Raw genomic sequence first — 25989 nt, forward strand, 5'->3', positions numbered from 1 at the left:
CTCTTCCAACAAAGAGTAATTTGTGTCCTTGTTAATATCATAAGATTCCTTGGTAAATGCAAATCAAGTAAAAAGGAGATCAGCTGTTCTGATTACTTTGAATTATTCTTAGTTTGATTATAGGATTAAGCTTCCTTCTTTAGGAAAAGCTAGCCCTAACAACTAAACCAGACTAACATGGCTACTCCGTAAAGTCTAGTTTACCTACAGATTTAGGAAATAGATTGAGAAGACTTTATCATTTAGTAGTAGATAATTTAGAATAAGACATAATAATTATAGGATTACTCTTTTAAAAGCTAGGTTTCCCTTTCTGGCAGAAAGGGGTGTTAACCAAAGGCTAAGTGCCCTTTTCTAGCAGCTGGAAAAAAAGGTTAGAGGTTAAGTTCCTCTTTCCAGTCTTAGTGTATGTGCTCCTTTTTTTTTTAACTTGAGCTAGAGTCTAGGTTAAGTAATGGACACTTCTAAGGAAGATGCAGGAGGTGACTGCTAAGCACTGACCACAAGTTCCTCTTTCCCACTACACTTTCTGGTTATAAAAGGAAAGGATTTCTGGTATAGGATTTAGAAAGGTTATAAAAGGAAAGGATTTCTGGCATAGGATTAAGAAAGTCTGGAAGAAGCTAACTAGTTGGGTGACCTGCTTTGTCCAATTGAATTATGTTCAAAACAAGTTTTTGCCATTTTTTATTCCTTTTTTGTTACAAAAATCAGCTCTGTAAATCACTCCTTGTCTCTGACCTCTGAGGAGTCAAGTGACCTGGTTTGATATACAAATGCTACCTTTGCAAATTAAATCATAGCTGGTTCAGTAACTTTGTCCTCAGTTTCCTTTTTATTTCAGATAATCAATTTTAACACAAGAGAACACTGTTTAATAATTCTGTTATAACTAAATGCAAATGAAGCATAATGGAGCACAAAACAAATGGCTATATTGAAGGAATTTGTCACCATATTACAGAGTTGGATTCAAATCCCTAACACTGCCTATGTGACTTAGGTAAATCACTCCCTGACTGAACCTCATTTTCATCATATGTAAAATGAGAGGCAGTGGACTAAATAGCCTCTGGGATTCCTTCAACATCCACATCTATAAAGGTATGAAGAGGAATACAAGCTGAATGCAGAATCACCTAAGTAGTCTCCAAAAAATTACTTAATCACTAGTTGTAGACAAATAATTAGAGTTAAATTGTGACACACAGGAAAAAGATCTTGATCGTGTTTCAGATTAAGAGAAAATTCAATGTTGGTGGCATCCTGAGGGGCAAAAATGTTAAGAGCAACTGCTCTAGCCCAAGGAAAAACCCCTGCTCAGGGTAGAGGTAGGTGGCATGGATCCATAATTCACCCATCAGAGACTACAAAGCTCAAAACTGGGAGGGAATAACAGATCACTGAAGTTTGCAACTCCGTGGTCTGATCAACTCCTGGGAGCTCTGAAGAACATAATATCCAGTATCCAGAGACAGTAGCAGAAGAACCAAAGAAATACATATATAGGGACCAAACAGGGCCCTAATATTTCCTCCAGAACTTTAGAGCACCTGAACTCTATCCACTATACCACCTGGCTGACTAAGTGCTATTTACTGAACACAAGGTTAATAGCTATATTTGCTTCTGAGTATTATCTAATTTATTCCGCTGATCAACCTCACTATTTTTTAATCAGTATCAAATTCTTTTGACAATTACTGCTTGGTATTACAGTTGAAATCTGATTCTATTGTACCCCTCCCACTTCACTACTTCCACAGTTTTTCATTATAATGTCCCTTGAGAACCTAGACCTCTGGTTTCATCAAGTGAATTGCGTTACTTTTTTTCTAGCTCTATAAAGTAATTTTTGGTAGCTCATTGACATGTTGCTGAATGAGTCAGTTAATTCAGATGGAAGAGTTATTTGTATTGTACTGGTGCAATTTATTAACTGGAGCAATCAATATTTCTCCAATTACTAGGTCTATCTTTAATTTTGTAAGTTGTAATACTGATGTAGTTCCTGTGTGTTTTTGGTAGGCAGAATCCTAAATTTTTATATTTTCTATAGCATTTTAATGGGATTTCTTGTTCTATCTCCTCTTGGCCAGGTTTTGTTGCCAATATAAAGAAATGAGGCGCATCAATTGGGGAATGGATGAACAAGCTGTGGTATATGATTGTAATGGGTGCTATAAGAAATGATGAGCATGCAGATTTCAGAAAAACCTGGAAAGACTTGTATGGACTGATGCTGACTAAAGTGAGCAGAACCAGGAGAATGTTGTACACAGTAACAGCCATGTTGTATGATGACTAATACTGACAGACGTAGCCCTTCTCAGCAATGCAAGGATCTAAGATATCTTCAAAGGCCTCATGATGGAAAATGCTATCCACATCCAGAGAAAGAACTATGGAATTTGAATGCAGATCGAAGCATACTATTTGCTATCTTTTTTTCTTCTGTTGTGTTTTGTTTCCTCTTTCTGGTGGTTCTTCTTATTGGTTCTAATTCTTACTTACAATATGACTAATGTGAAAATATGTTTAATAGGAATGTATATGTATAGCCTATATCAGATCATGTGTTATCTTGGGGAGGAGGGGAGGGAGAGAAAAATTTGAAACCCAAAAGCTTATGGAAGTGATTGTTGATAAATCAAAACAAATTAATAAAAAAGAAATAAAAAAGAAATGAAGATTGATGAGAATATATTTTATACCCTGCAACTTTGCACAAGTCATTATTTCAATTAATTTTACTTGACTCTTCAGAGTTCTCTAAGTATACCATGATTTCATGTGCACAAAGTACTAATTTTTATGCTTCTTTCACTATGTTTATTCTTTCAATTTCCTTTTCATGTCTTATTGCTATAGCTAGAATTTCCAGTACAATATCAAATACTAATAGTGACAATGGATACCCTTGCTTTACCCTGACCTGATTAGAAAGTAGTCTAGTTTATTCTTATATCATATAAAGCTGGCTCTTGGTTTTAGATATCCACTACTTAACATGTTAAAGAAAGATTAATTTATTCTCACATTTTCTAGTATTCTTAATTGAAATGGGTGTTGTCTTTTCTCAAAAGGTTTTTGTGCATCTTTCACTATAATAATAGGGTTTTTTAATTCTTCTTATTAATATGGTTAATTATTATTGCAGTTTTCATAATATTGAACCAATCCTGCATTCCTGGTATAAGTCTAACCAGTTCATAGTGTGTCACTGTAGCATCTGTGTTAATATTTTAATTAAAATTTTTTAATCAATGCTTATTAGGGATATTTATAGTTTTTTCTCTCTCTAGGTTATCGAGACATTTGTATCATAAAATAAATAGGAGGGGACTCTTGCCTTTCCTGTTTTGTAAACAATTTGTGTAATATTCAAATTAATCATTCTTTGAATTTTTGATAGAATTGAACTTGTTAAGTCCATATGGTGCTTGGTTTATTTTTCCCCAATGGGAGGTTCATTTAAGACTTAATTTCCCTTTCTGATTGTGTGATTTAAAGTTTCTGTTCCTTTTGTTAATCTAGGTATTTTGTATTTTGTATAAAATCTATTTTATTTAATTTGTCATTTTTATTGACATATGGCTGGGCCAAATAAATATCAACAGTGTCTTTTATTTCTTCTTCATTTGTTGTGAATTTGCCTTTTTATTTTTGATATTTCTAAATTGGTTTTCCTCTCTCTCTCTCTCTCTCTCTCTCTCTCTCTCTCTCTCTCTCTCTCTCTCTCTCTCTCTCTCTCTCTCTCTCTCTCCCTTTCTCTGTATCCTTCCCTCCCTCCCTCTCTCTTTTATTAAGTTGGCTCATGTTTGAACATTTATTGTGTTCCTTTTTAAAAAACAGCTTCTGGGTTTATGTATTACTTTAACGGTTTTTTAAAAAATTCTTTTGACTGCATTAATTAATTCATTTTTTAAAAGCAATCTTAACTTCTATAATCCAGTTCTTTAGATATAAAATGAAAATGGCATAAATAAGAGGAAAAGACACTGAAATAAAAAATATAGGATCCTCAATGCATGGGTCTCAGCATTAGAAAAAGAAAAAATAAATGATAGCACTATTATATCATAACTCAAATATGTGACAAATCTATGTCATGAAAATGTGATTGTTTTATTAATCTTTTCAGTTGGATTTAATAATAAAGTGGCTCACCAGCTGTAAAAAGCACAGTACTTCTGCTTTAGATATTCTCCTATGCCACTTGCAAAGATGAGATATGTCTGAATCATCCTTAAAATCTTGAGCAAAAATATTATGACAGCCTTTCTATTCTACCCCTTTGTATCCTCTGTCTCTTGTAGGGTATAAAGTAATTCAGCAATGGTTTTATTAAGTTTATTTTGTGGTCAAGGTGCAATAGGGCCTGGGAGAGACTGAAAGAACTGCTAAGTAGAGCAGCTCGTATTTAGTCAGAATACAGTTACAAATGACAGCATAGCACTTATATGTCTAGCTAACCACAGTAAACAAAACTCCATGATTACTATTAAAAATGTATAGGAATTCTGTAAAATTCAATATGAAAGCACCTAAATGATAGGAAAATTAACAGGTGAGACAAACAAGTTATTTTGTAGCCTTCCTGTTTTTTAATTCAATTGCAAATATCATCTATCTGACCTATACCACTATTAGTCCAGTTCTTGGAATCATTTTGCATAAGATGTTAAATCCTGATTTTATAACAGTATGCTTTGTGGTAGGAAAAAAAGGATTCAAGTGGGACTATATAATACATTTTTCCTTCTAGTCAAGTTGATATTTAAAACTGAAACATAAAAATAACAATTCAATGACAAAGATTTTAAATAAACTAATTCTGAAATTTTAGTTTTTTGTACAATATTGAAACAGTGTTGTATGTGATTTATAATACTTCTTGTGAGGACAAAAACACACCACTTCTTTATATTCATGTTGATTGTTCTTTTCTTCCCCTATGAGGTATGTATAGAATCTAAGTGAATATAAAATTCTGAAATTGATTAATATTAAAGCACATCTGCATTTATTTTCTGGTATCTCTACATTAACTGTTTATAAAATAGATCTAAAATAAAAATACAAAATGTTTATACCTAGAAGGACCTGGGTCTTACTTGTTTGTAGGTTAATACAGCCAAGGCTCTTTCCCATCTCCCCCATAATTCCCTAAATGACCTACCTTCCTCAGTTACACCTGGACATGTTTTATGGCAAGGCAATTGGGGTTAAGTGACTTGCCCAGGGTCACACAGCTAGTAAGTATCTGAGGTCAGATTAGAACTTAGGTCCTCTGGACTCCAGGGCCAGTGATTTATCCACTGTTTCACCTAGCTGCCCCTATCCCTGGACATTTTTAATAACTCTTTCTATAATGTTTTTTCCTCCATTGCCTAGATTAAAAGTTCCATAAGGGTAAGTATCATGTCTTATCCCTCCTAGTGCTTAAGATATTCTGCATATGAGCAGATACTTAATGAAAATATGCAGAATTAATTAAGGAATATCTACAAACACACATGATTTTCCCCTATCTTGAAAAAATGTTTGTTGACAGTTGTCCCCTCCCCCTACATTTCTGTTTCCCATCCCCTCACTTTCTTTCACAGTGAAAATTCTTGAATCAGTGAACTATAGACACTACCTCCACCACTTCTTGAGATATGTCTCTATATAAGACTTCATTTTTCTCAACTATTCTAAAGGCTTGGAATTGGAGTTTGGGTTGGGTGCCAAAATATCATCAATACTCTTCAAGAGAGCAGTTTTAGTAGTTTGGTGGGTATAGAAGACATATCTCAAGAAGTAGTGGAGGCGGGAGGGGGAGTGATGTCACAATGACAGAGTTGTTACAGAGGTTTTTTTTAAAAAAGCATGACTTGACAACTAATTAAAATGTTTGGAGTTGGAGACTCCATATTTTACATATTGGTTTTTTCACTCTTTGACTTCATGGGAGCATAGGCCTACTGGCAGTGTCAATGACTCAAAGGGTGCATATGGGTTAGTGACTTTTTGGCACAGTTTCAAATTATTTTCCAGAATGGCTGGAACATTTCACAGCTCTACCAGCTTTGTACCAATGTGAATGACTACTCATATCCTGAAAAAAAACTGTCATTTTCTTTATCATCTTTGCCAATCTGAGTAGTATGAGGTAGAATCCCAGAATCGCTTTTAATTATCATCATTCCTACAATTAAAAGTGATTCATTTTTTTATTTTATTTTTAATTTATGGAGTAAAACAAGCATTTCTATAACATAGTATAATAAAACATATAACTGCACATGAAACTGCAAATCTATTATGTACAACTTGCTATTCCTTTTAAACATATAATAAAATTATCATGTAAATTTCTCTTTTTTTCCTTTTTTTCTTCCCTCTCATCCCCTCTCTGGCTCCGCCTCAGAGATGGCTACCATTAGATACAAATAGCTATAGATAGACAGACAGATAGATAGATAGATAGATAGATAGATAGATAGATTAGTAAAATTATTCTATATATACTTTCATTTTTCAGTTCTTTTCTGGATGAAGATAGCATCTTTCTTCATATGTGCTTTATTTTAAATTTGTGTATTTACAACAGTCAAAATGACTTAATTGTTCAAAGTTGTTTTTAAAACAATACTGCTATTACTGTATACAATGTTCTCTTGGTTCTGCTCACTTTGCTCTTCACCATTTCATGCAAGTCTTTCTACGATTTTCTAAAATCACTGGGCTCATAATTTCTTAGTGGTGCAGTAGTACTCCATCACAACCATACACCACAACTTGTACAGCCATTTCCCAAATGATGGGGATCTCTGTAATTTCCAGTTCTTTGCAACACAAAGAGAACTGCTATAAATATCCCATTCATATTCAAAGTTAAAATTACTATTTGTAAATTTCCCTCCATCTAATTTTTATTCAATATTTTCTTTTTCAGCCTCTCTTTTTATTCTATTCCTGCCTTATCTTCTCCCCCCACATTCCCACTCCCCATCCCACCTACCCCTCCAAAAGTCCCTGCCTCATCCTCTCCCCCACCCTCCCAAATCCCAATCTACAGACCCCTCTAAAAGTCCCTCCTCCCATTCTGCAGTTTTCTCCTGTCTCTACATATTTATAAGACTTCTACACCCTTCCAGATGTATACATTTTTCCTCTTCAACCCAGATGACAGTAAGTTTCCATCATTACCCCCACCTGCTTCCTCTGTATTAATGCTTTCTTTCTTGCCCCATTTTTATAAGTGCTTGCTTTTACCTTTTCCTGCACAATTTTGTTTTTTAGAATCACCCCATCATATACAACTCAGCTCCAATCTTTCTTTCAAACTACCTTAGTAATGATGACAGTTTTAAGAATATTGGTAACATTTTTGTATATATAATAAGTAAATAGTTTGACCTTTATAAGTGCCTTATAATTTTTCTTTAATCTTTTCCTTAGATTTCTTCTGGATCTTTTATATCTAATTTTCATTAAATTCTGGTCTTTTTGTTAGAAATACCTGAAGTATCAGTTTGTCGAATGTCCACTTTTTTCATTCAGGATTATACTCAACTTTGTAGGTAAGTTATTCTTGGACACAACCTCAGTTCTTTTGCTCTTCAAAATATAATGGTCTAGGACCTATGGTTTTTTAGAGTAGAAGCTGCTAGGTTTTATGAAATAGTGATTGTATTTCTGAAGTATTTAAATTGTTTTTTTTTCTTGTTGTTTGCAATTATCAGTGATTTGTAACATTTTTTCATATTGTACCCTAACAGCTTGAACTTCTTTCTTTCAAAGTTTATTGTGCATATCCTTTAAGCACTTATCAATTGGAGAATGGCTATCATTTTTTTACGATTGACTCAGTTCCTTATAAGCCTTAGAAATTTATCTGAGAAAATCCTAGAAAATATATTTTCCCTAATTCATTATTCCACTTCTAACTTTACCTTGCATGGAATTAATTTTTTCAAGGTTGTATAACCAAAATTTTCCCATTTATCTTCTTTAATGCTCTCTATTTGTCTGGTAATGAATTTCCCCCCAAACATAGCCATAAAAGGTATTTTCTACCTTGCTCCCATAATTTTATGACATTTAATATTTAGGATGTGTCCATTTGGAGTTTACTGTCATACAGGGTAAGAGATCTTGGGAAAAACCTAGTTTTTGTGAGACTAACAGTTTTTACACCAGAAGTTGTGCTTTGATCCTACTGAATAATTTTACTATGTTTATTTGCTTCTGTATATGCATACCTAATCTGTTCCATTGATGAACTTTAAAAAAAATTAAGTCAACATGAAACAGTTCCTGGATGCCATCTGGATACCATATTTCAAGAAATAATAAAAGCAAACTTCTCAGAACTATTAAAACTAAGTGGGAAAGTGAATTTTTTTAAAATCCACCATCACATCTGAAAGAAACCTCAAACTGAAAACACTGAGAGATTTCATAATCAAAAAGAAAATTTTCCATAAGAATCCTGAAAGGAAAAAGTTCAAGTACCACTAGTAATTATCAGGGCAGCTAGGTGGCACAGGGAACAGAGTATCAGGATTATATAAAACTATGCTATAACTACTATAATGGAAAAAACCTCATAATTTAACATATTAAAAGGCAAGATATTAAACTTGCAATCAAGAACAACATCCTGCACAAGAGAGTATAATCATCCAAGGCAGGGGAAAGGCTCTTTAATAGGATAAAGGACTTTCAAGCATTCCTGATAAAAGGAACCAAGCTGGCTAGAATCTCTGAAAGGCAAAAACAGGCAACAAGAGAAATTTAGAAAGGTAAACACATGTTAGCAATTGTAAGGGGCAAAATGATGAACAAGTGCTTATATTCTAAGAGATGGAGAAGAAACCACAGTCCTTTCAGAATCCTATTGTCTTCAAGGTTGCAAAGATAATAAAGAATTTGTTGGTTTTAGGATAGGAAAAAGAAAGAAAGGAACAAAGGAATAAAATGGAGAAGGAATGGAGAACAAGGAAGAGGAACTTATTTTTCAAATAACATGGGAATATGGACTACCCACACTGAAACCTCTCAAACAGGGCATGAACTATACTTTCTCTGACTCTGTCTATCTCTGTTTCTCTCTTTGTCTGTCTGTCTGTCTGTCTGTCTGTCTCTCTCTCTCTCTCTCTCTCTCTCTGTTGTGGTCTTTTAATCTACACACACACACACACACACACACACACACACACACACACACACATTTCTCCTATCTCCTCTCTCTCTACTCTAGCTTCCTCATCTCAACCTACCCTCATGCTGGCAGGAAAATCTAAGCAATCAGAGAAAAATTATGACCATACAGATACAGTCTAGGTTCTCTCAGGATTCTAGGGATAACCCCATTGTGGGAGAATAAACCCCCTACTCATTTCTATAACTTTCAAGTCCCCCACCACAACATATACATTTACACAAAAATTAGCCATGCACAATGATAATAGCATTAGAACTTCAACATAACCCATTACTTAATAATAAGAAAATAATAATAATACATCATAGACACTCAATATAAAGTAAAGCAGGATTAATCAATATATCACAGATACTCTATATAAAACAAATGCAGGATTAATCAATATATCAGACTATATCCATAAACCCAGATCACACTATACTCAATGTACTCAGCACTCATCAGGAAAGTGGCACACACATAAACCTGGCATGGAGACACATCAATGAATAAAAAACATGCATACTAGGTAACAACTCTGGACAGGCATTGATATCATCCAGTTCATTCAGGGATACCTACACCACACAAAATTCCTTATCTACTAACTTTTTCATGGTCTTCACCACCTACCTACTATTTGCCTTCTGCTCACAAACTGATGAAGCACTGACCAGCTATTTTAACTTAATAAGTTTAAAAAGGGAATAAAATATAGCATTGTTGAATTGGCTAGCAGTTCCCTTTAAGTCAGAGAGCTGCAAAGCTGATCAGACTGGTTGACTAGGAGCAATGCATATAAGCCTAGTTTCTTCATCTTCCAATCAGTTGTCCACCAGCTGATTCAATAGCAACTCAGCTACAAAGCCTGTATTTCCTTTTTTCCAAACTGCTGAAGCCTCCTTGTCAGCTCACCATCCTGCAACCAGTTTCTTCATATAACTCCATCCAAGCTGGCTTTTCCATGTCCTGTTGAGACTTCACTTTCCTGCTCAGTTCTCCTACTCACTTAGTCCTTAAAATGGGTTCATGTAAATGAACTTAGGAATAATCTTCTCAGTCATTCCATAGTCTTCAAAGCAGTTCTTTTCAACAGTCTGCTCTTTTAAAATAATGCTTAAATACTTATACTTTAAATTTTTTTAATAAACAAACTAAGCTGCACACAAACTAAAAGGTCATACTACTGCTAAGCGGAGTTCATTATAGGAAGATTACTCAAACACAGAAGAATGGAGAAGTAAAAATTGTATTAATTTTAATCTTATTTGAACTGTACAAAGGAGAAGTAAATGTACATATACATACAAAACACGCAGAATTTGGTAAATATGTTAAATTCAACAGGTAAAAAAGTAGGGACACAGAGAGAGATATTTAAGAAGGAAGAATATGGGAGGTGATAATAATATGTAAAATAAACTTTCAAAGAGATCATAAAGAGATTAAAAGAAGAAAGTATATGTACACAGACATGTACATATTATATATAAATGTGTGTGTGCACCAGTAGTCCACATTTGAGCTAAATGAAAAGAGAAAGGGAAGAAGAAGGGACTGGATCATGCCAATTAAAAGATAAGTAGTGTTGATCTCATTTCTTTGTAAAGAGTGGAGCGAACAGGAAAGAGATAACTTTCAAGAGAATATTATAAAAGGGGGAAAAATACGTTTAACAGTCATAACTAAATATGAATGGACTGAACTCATGCAAAATTAGTAGGAGGGTAAAAGAATTAGAAAACAGAATACAATAATATAATGCTTACAAGAAGCCTGCTTGAATCATAACAAGCAACAAAATTAAACATAAGTATTGGGAGCAGAATTTATTGCACATTAGGGAAATGTAAAAAATCAAGAGTGGAAATAATAATGTCATTTATGTCACACCCACTCACCCTGGGTATAGCCCAAAGCTCTGTTCAAAGCCCTCTTCTCTTTTTCTCTTATTTTCTCACTTGATCTCACTAGCTCAAATAGTTTTATAGGATCAGAACGTACCAGGGCTCCTCTGCCATGATAGGTTAAGCTAGCTCTTTCCCTAAAGCACATTTAAACGGCCCAGGGCACTACAGCTCAGTGATTCTGTTGACTTAGTTTCGTGGGCCATGTTGATGTGGTTTCCTAGTAAACTAAGAGCATAAAAAGCCCTATCCAGGTGATGTCAGGGCCCTTTCTTTAGACTTGGCCTTTCAGACTAAGTCACTCAAGTCAATACATTCTACTCTGCTAACCCATTTTTTTTCTTGATCAGAGTTTTTTTTTTCTTTTTGGTGAGGCAATTGGGGTTAACTGACTTGCCCAGGGTCACACAGCTAGAAAGGGTCGGGTGTCTAAGGCCAGATTTGAACCCAGGTCCTCCTGACTCCAAGGCAAGTGCTCTATCCACTGTGCTCCTAGCTGCCCCCAACCCATTTTTATATGGAGGTAAAGAAGGCATATATCTAAGCTGAATGTTGTCTTATTGTTGAGTAACCATGGAAAGCTGTGTCTCATTTCATTCTAATATCAGACTTAAACTACCAATGGGCTGGCTTAAGTCAGGCTACCATACATAGATGCAATTATCACTTCTTTCGTAATGACTCACTCCCATATCTACATATTCAGCCTTAGTCCTAAGTTTTAGTCTCATATCACCAACTACTCACTAGACATTTTGAATAGGATATTACAGTGACCTCTCTAAGCAATCATAACCAAAAGTGAACTAATTTTACTTTCTCTAAAATCTACAGCTTTTCCTCACCTCTCTGTTACTATAGAGGGGACCAAAATCCTTGAAATCACCCTGGTTTGCAACCTTGGTGTTATCCTTGACTCCTCATGCTCCCATATATAATATTCCATATACACATTCAATCATTTACCAAATCTTTTCACTTCTATTGTTTGTATATGTCCCTGTTCTCCATTCACACAGTCACTAACATAGTACGGGCTCTTGCCACCTTTAACTTAGACTATTGTAATAGCCTCCTAATTCAACTAGTTACTCCAATTTATCCTCTGGACATCCACCAACGTGATTATCTTAAAGCGTATGTTATTCCCCCACACCTGATAAAGTGATTCCATATTACTTGTAGAAGCAAATATAAAGTTCTGTCTGGCATCCAAACCTCATTAAAATCTGGTCACTTCATAACCTTCCAAACATTCTTACACATTATACCCCTGCACTCACTCTACAATCCAGTCATGCTTGTCTATTTGTTGCTCCTCACACAGAATGTTATATATCCCTTCTCCATTCCTTTTCATGAGCTACAAAAGCACTAACCTTTGGAGCCCAGCAGGACACTATACATAAGGAGAACTTCATGAGGTCTCTACATAGGGAAAATTCAGTAACGAAGAGTAGTAAATTACCTGTTTTGCCATACATGTTCCTTACACATGACTTTTATTGCCTTTGTACTTTACTTGTGAGCTCATTTTTCCCAGGAATGCTAGGTGAGGAGAGTGTAACCCTAATTTGGAAAGATTTTTTGTACCATTTTAACCATACAGAGACAACCCCCTCAGTAAATTCCTAAATAATGTCAACTACTGATAATGCTAGACACATTGGTGGGAATGAGGAGCTAGAGTTCTAGAAATCCCAGCCCTTTAGGGTAAATCTTAGAACCCTGAGGGCAGGTAGACAATCAATCACTAAAGATCCTAACTTGTGATTACAAGTGACAGTTAAGGGAATGGCTCTAACAGGATTGTGCAAGCTTTTTTCAAATAATTTTGGGATCCCTCTATACATTTAAAGAAACCTCCCATAGAGGTTCTTCATTTGGAACTCTTGATCTTAAATATACCCTAATATTCAGAGATCTATCAGAGAAAAAAATATCATTTTTCTTCATCCTATGTCTAAGATTGTAATTGGGCAGCCAGTTTCATGGTTAGTTTCCTTTACATGTCAGCCCCCTTTCCTTGAGATAATTTTTACTCATTTGAATGCTTAAATACTAATATCTATTTTATTACTAAATCCTTCATAAGCACAGAGGCTGATATGAGCAGTAAAATAAATGGTGCCTAGCATTTCACCTAGAGCATATGTTATAAAAGCTCCTTTTTCTTTTTTTTCCTTTTTTCTTTTTTCTCTATTCTTTCTTTGTTCCTTTCATTTAAGACCTAGACTGATTGTATTATTGTAACATGAGGTCAGACAACTTTTCTGAGATCCTTATAATCTGTAGGTCTATAAGGTAACAGTTCCCTGCTGGCCTAGAATCAATGATTAGTCAACCCCAAATAATTTCTCTATGGAGCTCCAACTCTCTTCTTCTGATTTTGCATACCTTTTAAGTTAACGTGCTTGTCCTGGTGAAGAAGGAGTTAAAAATTCTAACTAAATTGCACCATGCATTGGTAAGGAATGTTTGGGAAAATCTGAGGTGCCCTATGGTGAAGGGACCCAAAGGTAATTCATGTTTGGACTTCCACTGAGGTCTCCTTATGTGAGAAAAGGATTACTGGAGATATTTGGTGTGCTCTAGTTATGAAAAAACTACCTAAATATGTTTTGTCTAAATTTCTGTAAATGCTAAAGGGAATTGTGGAATAACTTTTTATCAGTACAGTTTGTATTCTTACTGAAGATGTGGAAAAGTTTAAATTCCAGGCCATGCCATATTCTTAATTCCTTTGTGGATAGCTCTGAAGATATGCTTTCCCTCTGAGAAGAAAGGCTTGCCAAGTATCTGTTATGAACTCAACAAAAGAATCAACTCTTGAAACTTAGCAGAATTACACCTAAGAGTTTCCACAACAGGGAAAAAAGTTATTTCTAGTAACCAGAATCCATGAGTTGTCCCTTCACCACCCATGTTCTCTACATATATGCCTCCCTGCCATAGTAACTCTAATTTTGAGCTTGTCATCTACACAGGACCCTCGTATATTCAGAGGGAAGGTGTACCTTCAGTTTTGGAGAGAGGAGATTTGTTTGAAACAACTATTCTTACTATACTTTCTCAGTGAATCCCTTTAAAAAATTTAATTGGTGTCATTTGATTGATTGATAATAGGGAGCACATAGGTAGAAGCTAACAATTAACAATGTTGGAAGTCATAACTCCTCAGGGTCCTCCTTACCATTCCAATGGGAGTAGTAGTCAAATGATCTTACATATATGTGTATGTATGTATATGTAATACATATATATTTGTGTGAACGTGTATATGTGTGTGTGTGTGTAAGCATCTAAATATTTAACACAAAAGCCAGAAATTCATGCAGAAAAAGACAATAAAATTATAATAGGTACCTCAAAACAAGCTGTTTTTTTACCAAGATATCTCACTAAAATTCAAGCTCCTTTTGGGCAAAGACAATTCTTTTAACTTTCTTTATATCCTCAGAACTTGCGTAGAATGTATAGCACAAAGAAAATAATAAATGCATACTGACTAAGAAAGAAATCAAGTGACTTAAAAAGTTAGAGATTATATAATTCTGGCATTTATAGATCTGGAATTGAGAGTAGCAAATATATATTCTAGCTTTGTATGGCAACTTTGCAAGAATTCACCATAATAATTCTCAAGCAAAAGAAGGAAAGCAGAAACACTAAAAATATCCTTTACTAACCATAGCAAAATAAAAATTATAATCAACAAATAGCATTTGAAGAAAGGGTTCAAAGTTAAATGGAGACTATAAAACATAATCCTCAAAAATACATGTTCAGAGAAAATATAATGGAAAGAATAATTTTATTTTTAATAAGGACAAGACAACAAAACAAAACTTTTGAAAGGTAATCAGAGCAGTGCAGAAGGGAATTTTTAGCTCTCTAAACCACTTTATCAACAAAAAGGAAAAATAACAAGCAACTAAAAGAAAAAAATAGAAAAAAAGAAATCAACATCCTCCACTAAGCACAAAATAGAAATTTTTAGAAAAAAAAGATAAAAGAGAAATAACTGAAAACAAAGAAAACCGAACTGACAAATAATCTAGGAGCTGTTTTTAAAAAAGGATACTTAAAATAAAGAGGAAGCAAGGAGTACCAAGGAAAAAGTATAAAAGAATAGGATGGAAGGAAACAATTAACAATCAAAACTATGAATTTGAATAGGATGAACCTACCAATAAAACAAAAATGATTAGGAAAATAAATTAGAAATCAAAATCCAACAATATATTATTTACAAGAAACACATCTTAAATATAAAGACACATAGAGTTAAAATAAAGGGTTGGAGCAAAATCTATTTTGCCTTAGCTAAACACACAAAAAAGGTGGAGTTTATGATTTCAGATAAGGCAAAGTAAAAAGACTTAATTAAAGGAGACAAAAAGGGAAACTACATTTTGCTGAAAAGTAACAATGAATTGATATCAGTATATAACATATGCAGTAAATTGTATTGTTTGTAATTAGTTAAAGGAAAAGTTAAATTAATTATAAAGAGAAATACATAGTAAAACTATAATAGCAGAGGATCTTGATTTAGTTCAATCAGCCCTTAATAAATCTGACCAATTAATAAATAAGAAAGAGCAAGTACCTAAATAGAATTTTAGAAAACTTAAATATGGATCTCTAGTGATTTCTAAAGGGAAAAAGAAATGAATATATTGGGAAAAAATACACACACACATAAACACGTGTGTGTGTGTGTGTGTGTGTGTGTGTGTGTGTGTGTGTGTGTATATCCAGCTATGCAGGGAACCTTTAAAAAATAATTATGTATTATGACATTAAAACCTCACAAATAAGTTCAGAATAGCGGAAATATTATACATATACATTATTGGTCACAGTGGAATAAAAATTTTATTAAATAGAGGACTAATAAAAATATTAAAAATTAACTGGTGACAAAATAACAATCTTAAAGAATTGGTGGATCAAAGAACCTAAAATTTGAGGGATGTTTCTAAAGCAATCCTTGGGGGAGATAGATGTAGCTATAGATATGTATGTATGTATACGTATATACATACACATACACACACACACACACACACACACACATATTTGTGTGCCTAATGGTAGCCATCTCTAGGACAGGATGCAGGAGACAGAAGGAAAAAAAGAAAAAAGAAATTTACAGGATATCTTTATTATATATTTAAAAGCAATAGCAAGTTGTACATAATATATTTGCATTTTCATGTGCATTCATACTTTTCATTATACCGCGTTATGAAATGCTTGTTTTATTCCATAAATTAAAAGTAAAATAAATTTTTTAAAAAATATTTGGTGATGGTTAAAAATTAGAATAGTTGGTCAATGGAACAGATTAGGTAAACAGAAACCAAAATCAACCAAATTATTTTTTAGTAAGCCCAAGAACAGGGAAAACTGGGATAAGAATTCCACATTCAATTAAAATTGCTAGGAAAACTAGAGAGCCTGTAAGCTCCTTTAGGTCAAAGGAATTTTTTTCCTTCCATTTTTGTCCTTGTATCCATGGTACCTAAAACAGTGTATTACACCTAATCAGTGTCTGATGAGGTCAGGTGAAATTCTCTGCTGAGCATGTAATTTTGTAGGGTTCAAGAGAGAAGAAAAGGTTTGGGATAGTTAATGTGAAAATTGTGATTGTTAGGATACATTAAAACTTGAGCAATCTACCAAAAAGTATTCATTAAGTGCTTACTATGTACAAGACACTGTGCTTTATGATGGGGATATAAAGAAAGGTAAAACTTTCCCAGCCCTCAAAGAGTACATATTCTAATGGAGAAGACAACACGCAAACTAAAACATACAATACAGGAACAGAAAGTTGAAAGAAGGGAGAAGGGTGGGAGGGGAATGAGAAGAGATGAGATATGAAAGATAGAGATTGAGTAAATGGAAGGTAGGAAGGTTACCTTAGAAGCAAGGCATTAACAGAAGCCAGGAAGAAAGACCAGAAAAAGACTCCTACAAAAGGTGAAATTTGAGCCAAGTCCTAGAGGAAGTTAGGAGGGAGTATGTTTCAGGCATGGGGGAAAGACAGTGCAATGACACAGTCAGGAGATGAAGTATCCTATGTGAGAATAAATAAGTAGGCTACAGTCTCTAGACTGTAGAGTGTGTGGAATATAGGAAAGTGTAAGAAGACTAAGAAGGGGACAGGTTATGAAGATATGTAAATGTCAAAGAGAATAGTTTGTATTTTTGTTTGTTTGTTTTGAGACTGGGTCTACCTATCTCACCCAGGCTCAAAGTGTGACTCCTCCTAGGCTCCAAATAACTGCTGATTACCATGGCAACTTTGACCTTGGCCAGTTCACTCCTCCTTAGGTAGCCTAGTGACCCCTTGACTCCTCAGTACCAAACTAGTAGTTCAAGTTCAGTATGTCCAAAACTAAGTTTATTATCCCTCCCCCCAAAAAAAAAAACTAACCTTGTTCCCTCAGCCAGTGGAAATATTGTTTATTCAGCCTCCTGTTTACTAAACCTTGGCAATATATTCTTTCCTTTCCACTGTATCTTAAATCTAATTGATTACAATGTCCAATGTGTCTGGCATTTTCTTATCTTTCCCCACTCCTAGCACCCTTATTATTCCCTTTCCATACTATTGCAAGTCTACCAATAGGTCTTTCCACTTCCACTCATCAACCGCACTCCACATTGTTCTTCACAGACATAATAGACTAATGATTCTGATACATATATTGATTTAGTCATGTCACTTTTCTGCTCAAATGTCCACAGTGCCTACTGAATACATTCAAAACTCCTGTGCCTGTAATTGTACCCCAATTAGAATCTGGTTCCATTCTAATCTTCCAAACTTCCCTGATATTCTCAAAGGCAGTGTGGCTTCACAGACAGAGGATTAGGCCAGCCTTGGAGTTTGGAACACCTAGGTTCAAGTCCTTCCTCTAAAATGCTAGCTAAGTGACCATGGCCAATTACTTGATGGCTCGGCCAACTCTGTTAAAGTATAAATTGAAGATGAATTAGTAATCTGCACTGGTAGAGAGACTTTCTGGTCCAGGAGCTCTTAACTGCTTTTTATGACACAGATCCCTTTTCAAAATAATGTTTCTCTATGCATAAAATAAAATATGTAAGATTACAAAAGAAAAAAATTTTATTAAAACAAAAATTCCATTTTTCTCATCCCAGTTCATGGGTCCCCTAAAAATCCCCTAAAAACCTTTAAGGGCCTGTGGACCTCTACTTAAAAAGCTCTTCTCTACAAATGATATGATGGTATACTTACAGAATCCTAGAGAATCAACTAAAAAACTATTTGAAATGATTAAGAACTTTAGCAAAGTTGCAGTATATAAAATAAACTGATGTAAATTATTAGCATTTCTATATATGACCAACAAAGCCCAGCAAGCAAAAGACAGGAAGAGAAATTCCATTTAAAATAACTGTAAACTATATAAAATAATTGGGAGTCTACCTGCCCAAACAAACCCAGGAACTATATGAACATACTTACAAAACACTTTTCACACAAATAAAGTCAATTTAAACAAGTGGAAAAATACAAATTGCTCATGGGTAGGCCAAGCCAATATAATAAAAATGACAATTCTACCTAAATTAATTTACTTAATCTGTGCCATATGAATCAAACTATCAAAAAACTTTTATAGATCTAGAAAGAAAATAACAAAAAAAATTCATCTGGAAGAACAAAATGTCAAGAATATAAAGAGAATTAATGAAAATAAAATGCGAAGGAAGGTGGCCTAGCCTTACCAGATCTCAAACAATATTATAAAGCAGCAATCATCAAAACTATCTGGCACTGGGTAAAAAATGCAGTGGTGGATCAGTGAAATAGATTAGGTACACAAGACATAACAGTAAATGACCATAGTAATCTAGTGTTTAATAAACCCAAAGACCTCAGTTTGGGGGCAAGAATTCACTATTTCACAAAAAGTACTGGGAAAACTGGAAAACAGTATGGCAGAAATTAGGTATAGATCAACATCTCACCCCGTAGAGAAAGATAAGGCCCAAATGGGCACATGATTTAGACATAAAGGATGATACTCTAAGCAAATTAGGAGACTAAGGAATAGTTTACTCGTCATATATTGAGGAAGGGAAGAATTGTTGACCAAACAAGAGAGTGTATTACAAGATATAAAATGGACAATTTTGATAATATTAAATTTAAAAGGTAGGTACAAACAAAACCAATGCAACCAAGATTAGAAGGAAAGCAGAAAGCTAAGAAACAATTTTTACAGCAAGTATCTCTGATAAAAGCCTCATTTCTCAAATATGTAGAGGACTGAGTCAAATTTATATGAATACAAGTTATTCCCCAATTGATAAATGGTCAAAGCATATGAACAGGCAGTTTTCAGATGAAGAAATCAAAGCTATCTGTAGGCATATGAAGAAGGGCTCTAAATCACTTTTGATTAGAGAAATGCAAATTAAAACAACTCTGAGGTACCACTTCACAGCTATCAGATTGGCTAATATGACAAAAATGAAAATTGATAAATGTTGGAGAGGATGTGGGAAAACTGAGACACTAAAGCACTGTTGGTAGAGCTGCGAACTGATCTAACCATTCTGGACAGCAATTTGGAACTATTCCCAAAGGGCAATCAAACTGTGTATACACCCTTTGATCTAGCAATACCACTACTAGGTCTGTATCCCAAAGACATCATAAGAAAAGGAAAAGAACCCATACATACAAAAATATTTATAGTAGATCTCTTTGTGGTGGCAAAGAATTAGAAATTGAAGAGCGGCCCATCAACTAGGGAATGGCTGAAGGAGCAGTGGTATATGAATGTAATGGAATACCATTGTGCTATAAGAAATGATGAACAGGCGGTTTTAGAAAAAACCTGTGAAGACTTACATGAACTGATGCACAGTGAAGTGAGCAGAACCAAGAAAACATTATATGCAGTAACAGCAACAGTGTGTGATGATCAACTATGAATGACTCAGCTCTTCTCAGCAATACAGTGATCTAAAACAATTCCAAAATGCTCATGATGGAAAATGCTATCCACATCCAGAAAAAGAATTGATGGAGTCTAAATGCATATCAAAGCATACTATCTTTATTTTCTTTATTTTTTGTGTGTTTTCCTCCTTATGTTCTGTTTTTCCTTTCACAAGATGACTAATATAGAAATAGGTTTTACATGATTACACATATATAACTTATATCAAACTGTTTATTGTTTTGGGGGAAAGGAAGAAAACTTGGAACTCAAACTTTTTTAAATGAATATGAAAAATTGTCTTTATACATAATTGGAAAAAAATAAGATACTGTTGAAAAAAATAAATATAAGCTTTTTAAAAAGCTCTGCTCTAACCCAAGTTCACACAAATGAAATCACAGGTTGCTATACCCCCCAAAAAAAAAACTCTCTCATATGTCTAGCAAGCTATCCTATTCTCTGGCTCTAAAATCCACTTTCTCGCCTCCATGACCTTTGTTTATTCTGTTCTCTATGTCGAAAATGTTCTGCTTCTCCTTCTTTGTCTATTGAATTCCTATTAATACTTTAAAAACCCAACTTAAATGCTGTCTCTTCAATGAAGTCTACTCTGATCTGTCAGTAATCATGTTTTCTTCCTCAGATCTTACATAACACTTGTTTTAGTTCTTCATAACGCTTATATACAGCTGTCCTCAAAATGTTACATTATATAGGAAGAAGCAACACAAAAATAAGTAATCAAATACAGAACAGACACCAAGTAATTCCTGGAGGAAAAGCAGTAGCATGACATTATATATAAGGGAAATGCTAAATAAATATCTGATGAAAGGAATTATCCCCAATTTACAGTTGAATAATATAACTTTCCCATAGTCATATCACTCATAAATACAAAAGCTGTGACTCAAAATCAGTCCTCAACATATACTAGAAATGTAATGCCAGATTAAAGTAATAGTTTGATAAAGAGTAGACTTAAAATCCTATATCTCTATAATAAGCTCCTATCAAATTCCAAAGAAAATCCATAAAAATTATTGAAGTTAAGCAATTGTAGTTCTTGGATTACTGCAGTAGCCTACTGGTGGGTCTGCCTGCCTCAGATTTCTCCCTCCTCCAAACCTCAAACTCAGCCACCATAGTGATTTTCCTAAAACACAGGTCTGATCATGTTGGCCCTCTACTCAATAAACTTTGTGGCTTCCTATTGCCTCTAGGATCAAATACAAAATACTCTGTTTGACATTCAAAGGCCTTCATAACCTAGCCTCCTGCTACCTCTACAATTTTCTTACACCTTACTCCTCAAAACATTTCCTTAGATCTGGTGACACTGGACCCCTGGCTATGCCATGAACAAAACACTCCAGCTCCAGCTCCAGGCAATTTCTCTGGCCATCCCCAATGCCTGGAAGGCTGTCCCTCCTCTGCTCTGACTACAGACCTCCCTGGCTTCCATTAAGTCCCAGTTAAAATCCCATTTTCTACAGGAAGACTTCCTCAACCATCTTAATTCCAGTGCTTTCACTCTATTAATTATATCCTTTCACTCTATTAATTATTTCCTATTTACCCTGTATATAGGGTATCCCTATATATTTGTTTGGATGTTCCCATTGGATTAGAAGCTCCTTTAGGGCAGGGAATGTGTTTTGCCCCTTTATGTATCCTCAGCACTTAGCACAGTGACTGACTTGTAGCAGATGTTTAATAAATATTTACTGATTGATCTAGTGCAAATCCTTAGCTTTGCACATAAGGAGTTGAGGCCCAGTGAAGTTATGACTTACCTAAGTGTATACAGGTTGTAAATGGGAGAGCCAAGATAAGAAATCCTCCAGTTCCAAATCCAGCACTTTCTACTGTACCATACTGCCTCCTTATCTACTTAGAATTAATATCTTAAGTTAAATTGATAGAATATCTTAAGTTAAATTGACGTGATTACAAATTATCATTAATTCTAAGCTATAAATATACAGCTGTTTTGCTCTTCTCCAGCTTGCCTTTCTACCATGTTTCCAACTAATTTAATCCAGAAAAAAAAACCACATTTATGTTATGTTGTTATATTTATGTATTTGTTGAAAAAAATCTAATATACCACTAACTTTTATTTATTTAAAACTCTGTAAAAGTTTTCTTAACCTTTAACTACCATTTCTTTACTGAATAAAAATATCAATTCAATTTCCATTTCTCCTTAAGCAAAAATATATATAGGCTTTTTATTATAAACTACTGCTTCAAAGAATATAGACTAAAACTTATGACATATTTAGTGTACTTTTGAAAAATATTTTCCCAAAGTTTACTGCAATTTTAAAGATACTTTTAAAAGAATCTTTAAATAGATTAATGCTAGTCTGTCAGTTGAAAATATTTGAAAAAAATATTCATTACCACTAACTAGACTGAAAATAAACTTCTTATATCTTTTTTGTCTTTTTTTTTCCTTTCCAGCAATTGAGGAGACTAAAAAATAAACAAGAAAAATCTGCAACTCATTTTTAAATAATCATCCAAACTGGATGCCCAAAAACATCAAAAGTTATATTTGAGAATTTTATGAGACTAACTCAGAAACATGTGTTTCCCTAACATTTTAGGCTAGTTATTTAGCAAATTCCCAGAAGACTACCTGCAATAATAACCTTTGACCATGAAATAGATATTATGGCTGATTTCTAAACATAAGAAATAAATTCATGAAAAATAGCATCAAAATCTTAGATCAACCTTTTGCTAGATTGTTAATCTCATATGTAAATATGTTGTCCTTTACAGACATATTGAACCAACAGCCTACACTTTGTACAGAAACTGCTGCCATAAATCATCACACTTAAGAATCACACAATTTTAAAAACTCAAAATTAAATTATATTCATCACGATGAATTTGCTAATAAAGTATAATAAAAATTTCAGAACATATTGAACTATTTCAACATATCCAATGTTGCTTCACCTTAAAATGAATATTTACATTATCCTCATTTACCCCCAAAATAAATTAGTAGGATACCCTATTTCCTTAGTATTCTAGATAAGTATTTTATGAAAATTTTCTGGACTAACTAGAAGAATCAAGCAACATGAAAGGCATTTTTCCTAACAAAGCTGTTTTTAATTTGCTCAATATTTATTCTTCTTTTTGGCAATACTGTGATGCTGATGCTCTAGGAAACTAGAAATATTTCAAAAAGAAGATTAAAATTCAATGCTTTCAGTTTAAAAAGTTTTAAAATCTACATATCTGTTTAAATGCTTATCACTTGATTTATATACATGTATGTAATATATATAATTATACACATCTGATTTTCAAATTATGCTTAACCTTTCTCATTGTGAATTTCTGTTCACATAAATACATAACACTTTAAAGATGAAAACTACTGGCTGCATGTTAATAAGTAAAACATAATCTCTGTATTCTTCCAATTCAGGTAATTTCCTAAAATGTATCATGTGCCTTTTGCAGCTAAAAAGGAAAAAAAATCACTTCTAATTATACAAAATGCCATTTTTTCTTTATTTGCACCAAAACAACACAACTTTAGAATCCAAAATCAAGTGTTTAACTTCTTCATATAAACAATAATTCAAGTATTCCCTTAACTACTGCTTAAATACATTTTAGCTCACAAACTGTTCTTTTTATAACATAGGATGCAATGATTTCAACACTGGTCTGTAGAAAATAATACTCTAGTATTTGACTAATATATTCACTTTTAGAATACAGGAATTAATAAGAATATAGACAGTGGGGGGAAAATTCAGTGAGAAAAATAATTTATGTAAAAATTACCTTTTATGATTCTTTACTTAGGGCTTTTTATTCCTCCCAAGCCCTCCAACAACTCTGTAGAACTTCATTTCAATTATAAAAGTAATCTCTCCTTTTATTGATCTTCCTTCACATTTATTTCTCTTATGTCATCATATTCCTATATCACTTAGATTTATCTTTGAAGAAGTAAGTGTAAACTAAAATCAAGTATAATCCTATTAAAGTAAACTTTAGGGATGACTCGTGTCTTTAAATATATCATAGATCAGATAGATAGATAGATAGATAGATAGATAGATAGATAGATAGATAGATAGATAGATAAATTTTCATAGGATTTTCCATCAATTTATAGTTACCATAGTTAAACATCTGTTTATTTTTCTAATTCTCCACACTTCCCACCAGTAGAAAGAGTACAATACCACACACACACACACACACACACACACACACACTCCCCATAATGTACAGGCAGTACTCACAATGGATATAATATGCTAGGGGTCCTCTAAAATTTATTTCCCCATTGCTCTTTTTATCCTCGGCCTTAATATTTTGTTTGGAGACTGGGTTCTCATTTATAACTTTCCACTGAAATCATTTCAAAAACCATAAATATATATGTGTATTTATAGAACTCTATCACAGATCTCTTTTTTTTAGGAAACATTGAAATTATCTATTTTTCACACCTTCTAAACATATACATACCTATGTCATATGCCAGGAAATCAGCAGAAAAGCATTTTGCACCATTACTCAAGGAAGTATCATTATGGGTGTTTCCTCCAAAAATCAGCATAGCTCCATTGATTAGGACAGCTGAATGAAGATATCTGGCAAATCCACTTTCTTTCAAAATAGTCCTATAGAATAGAATTTTGAAAATAATTACAGAAAAGCAAAGGTCCATTGGATAGTCACCTAATTATTGTATATAATTTTTAATTGGATTTCAAAATTCAGCAATCTATTTTCCGCTTTCCCTATAATTCATATTGATAACCCTGGCGAAAGTATTGTCATTTTACTTCTTTTTCTTCAGTTAATATGAAACTGTGAATCATGTAATAGAGTGTTTGGAGTTCCAAGCTGATAAAGTGTTATATAACAATATTATTACTATCCTTACAACACCTTAAGTCTTAAATTGACTTTTCCATTCACAACTGAATCTGTCACAAGTAATAATTCCAGCTTTAAATGTGAAGGATGTCAACGTCAGTTAAATACAGTATGTTAATTTGTTTTAATTCACCACCTATGTCACTGTTTAAAAATCATAAAACAGCTACTTAAAAAAAACATTTTAACATGGTATGTTTACATAGGTACATTATTATCCATGTCTATTAAAAATAATAAGAAAAGTAAAATACTGAAATATAAATATATAGTCAAAATATTTTTATTTTATTAAAATGATACATTAATTCAATACATGTTTTCAGTGCGTAGTATGTGCAAAGTACTATACCACAAAATAATCACAATGTTATAGATTAGGAATTGACAGCTGAATTTTAAAATTCCCAGTGAAAAAATGAATGTAACAGAAGAGAAGGATAATAATCTTTGACTCTGTCCTTGAAAAACCCAATTTCGTTATCTATTCTACCAGATAATCTCAAAGATCTCTTGCAGTTCTAACAATCATATTATTATCATTTAGTGGTGAGGAAAGAGAGGGAGGCAAAAGACTGTTTTGTAATAAAGTTGTATATTCCTATGGACTTCTACCCTGGATATCATAGTACCACTTAAAAGAATTCAGACTATGAAACTATGATAATAAAAAAATTTAAAGCATAAACTTCAAAGAATTTCAAGCTGTAAAATTTTGGACACAAAATTTCATAATTTCAGCCATGTTTAATGATCTCTAAATCTCTTCTTGTAAAATAATGATATTTTTTCTCTTTAAAATGGCAAAATAGTAAAATGTCTAGATTTGGCAGAGGAGGAAAGAGGAACAATATAGGACAAGGAAATAAGTCATTATGTATTCTAATCAAAGATTTAAACCAAAGGAAATTTAAGATTTAAGAAAAGCAGCATGAAACATAAAGAAATTTACCCA

General features: G+C 33.5%; 1 protein-coding gene across 1 annotated transcript in view; it reads right to left on the reverse strand.

Moving 5' to 3' along the window:
• Nucleotides 1-25989, reverse strand: part of ATRNL1 (attractin like 1) — a 1198805-nt gene that overhangs the window by 1005759 nt on the left and 167057 nt on the right. The window contains 1 exon segment of the mRNA XM_020988143.2: nt 24621-24775. Within this exon segment, the coding sequence (XP_020843802.1) occupies nt 24621-24775 (155 nt within the window).

This window comes from Phascolarctos cinereus, unplaced genomic scaffold (genome assembly GCF_003287225.1).
Source record: "Phascolarctos cinereus isolate Bilbo 61053 unplaced genomic scaffold, phaCin_HiC Scaffold_3;HRSCAF=262, whole genome shotgun sequence".
In the NCBI taxonomy this organism is placed as follows: domain Eukaryota; kingdom Metazoa; phylum Chordata; class Mammalia; order Diprotodontia; family Phascolarctidae; genus Phascolarctos; species Phascolarctos cinereus.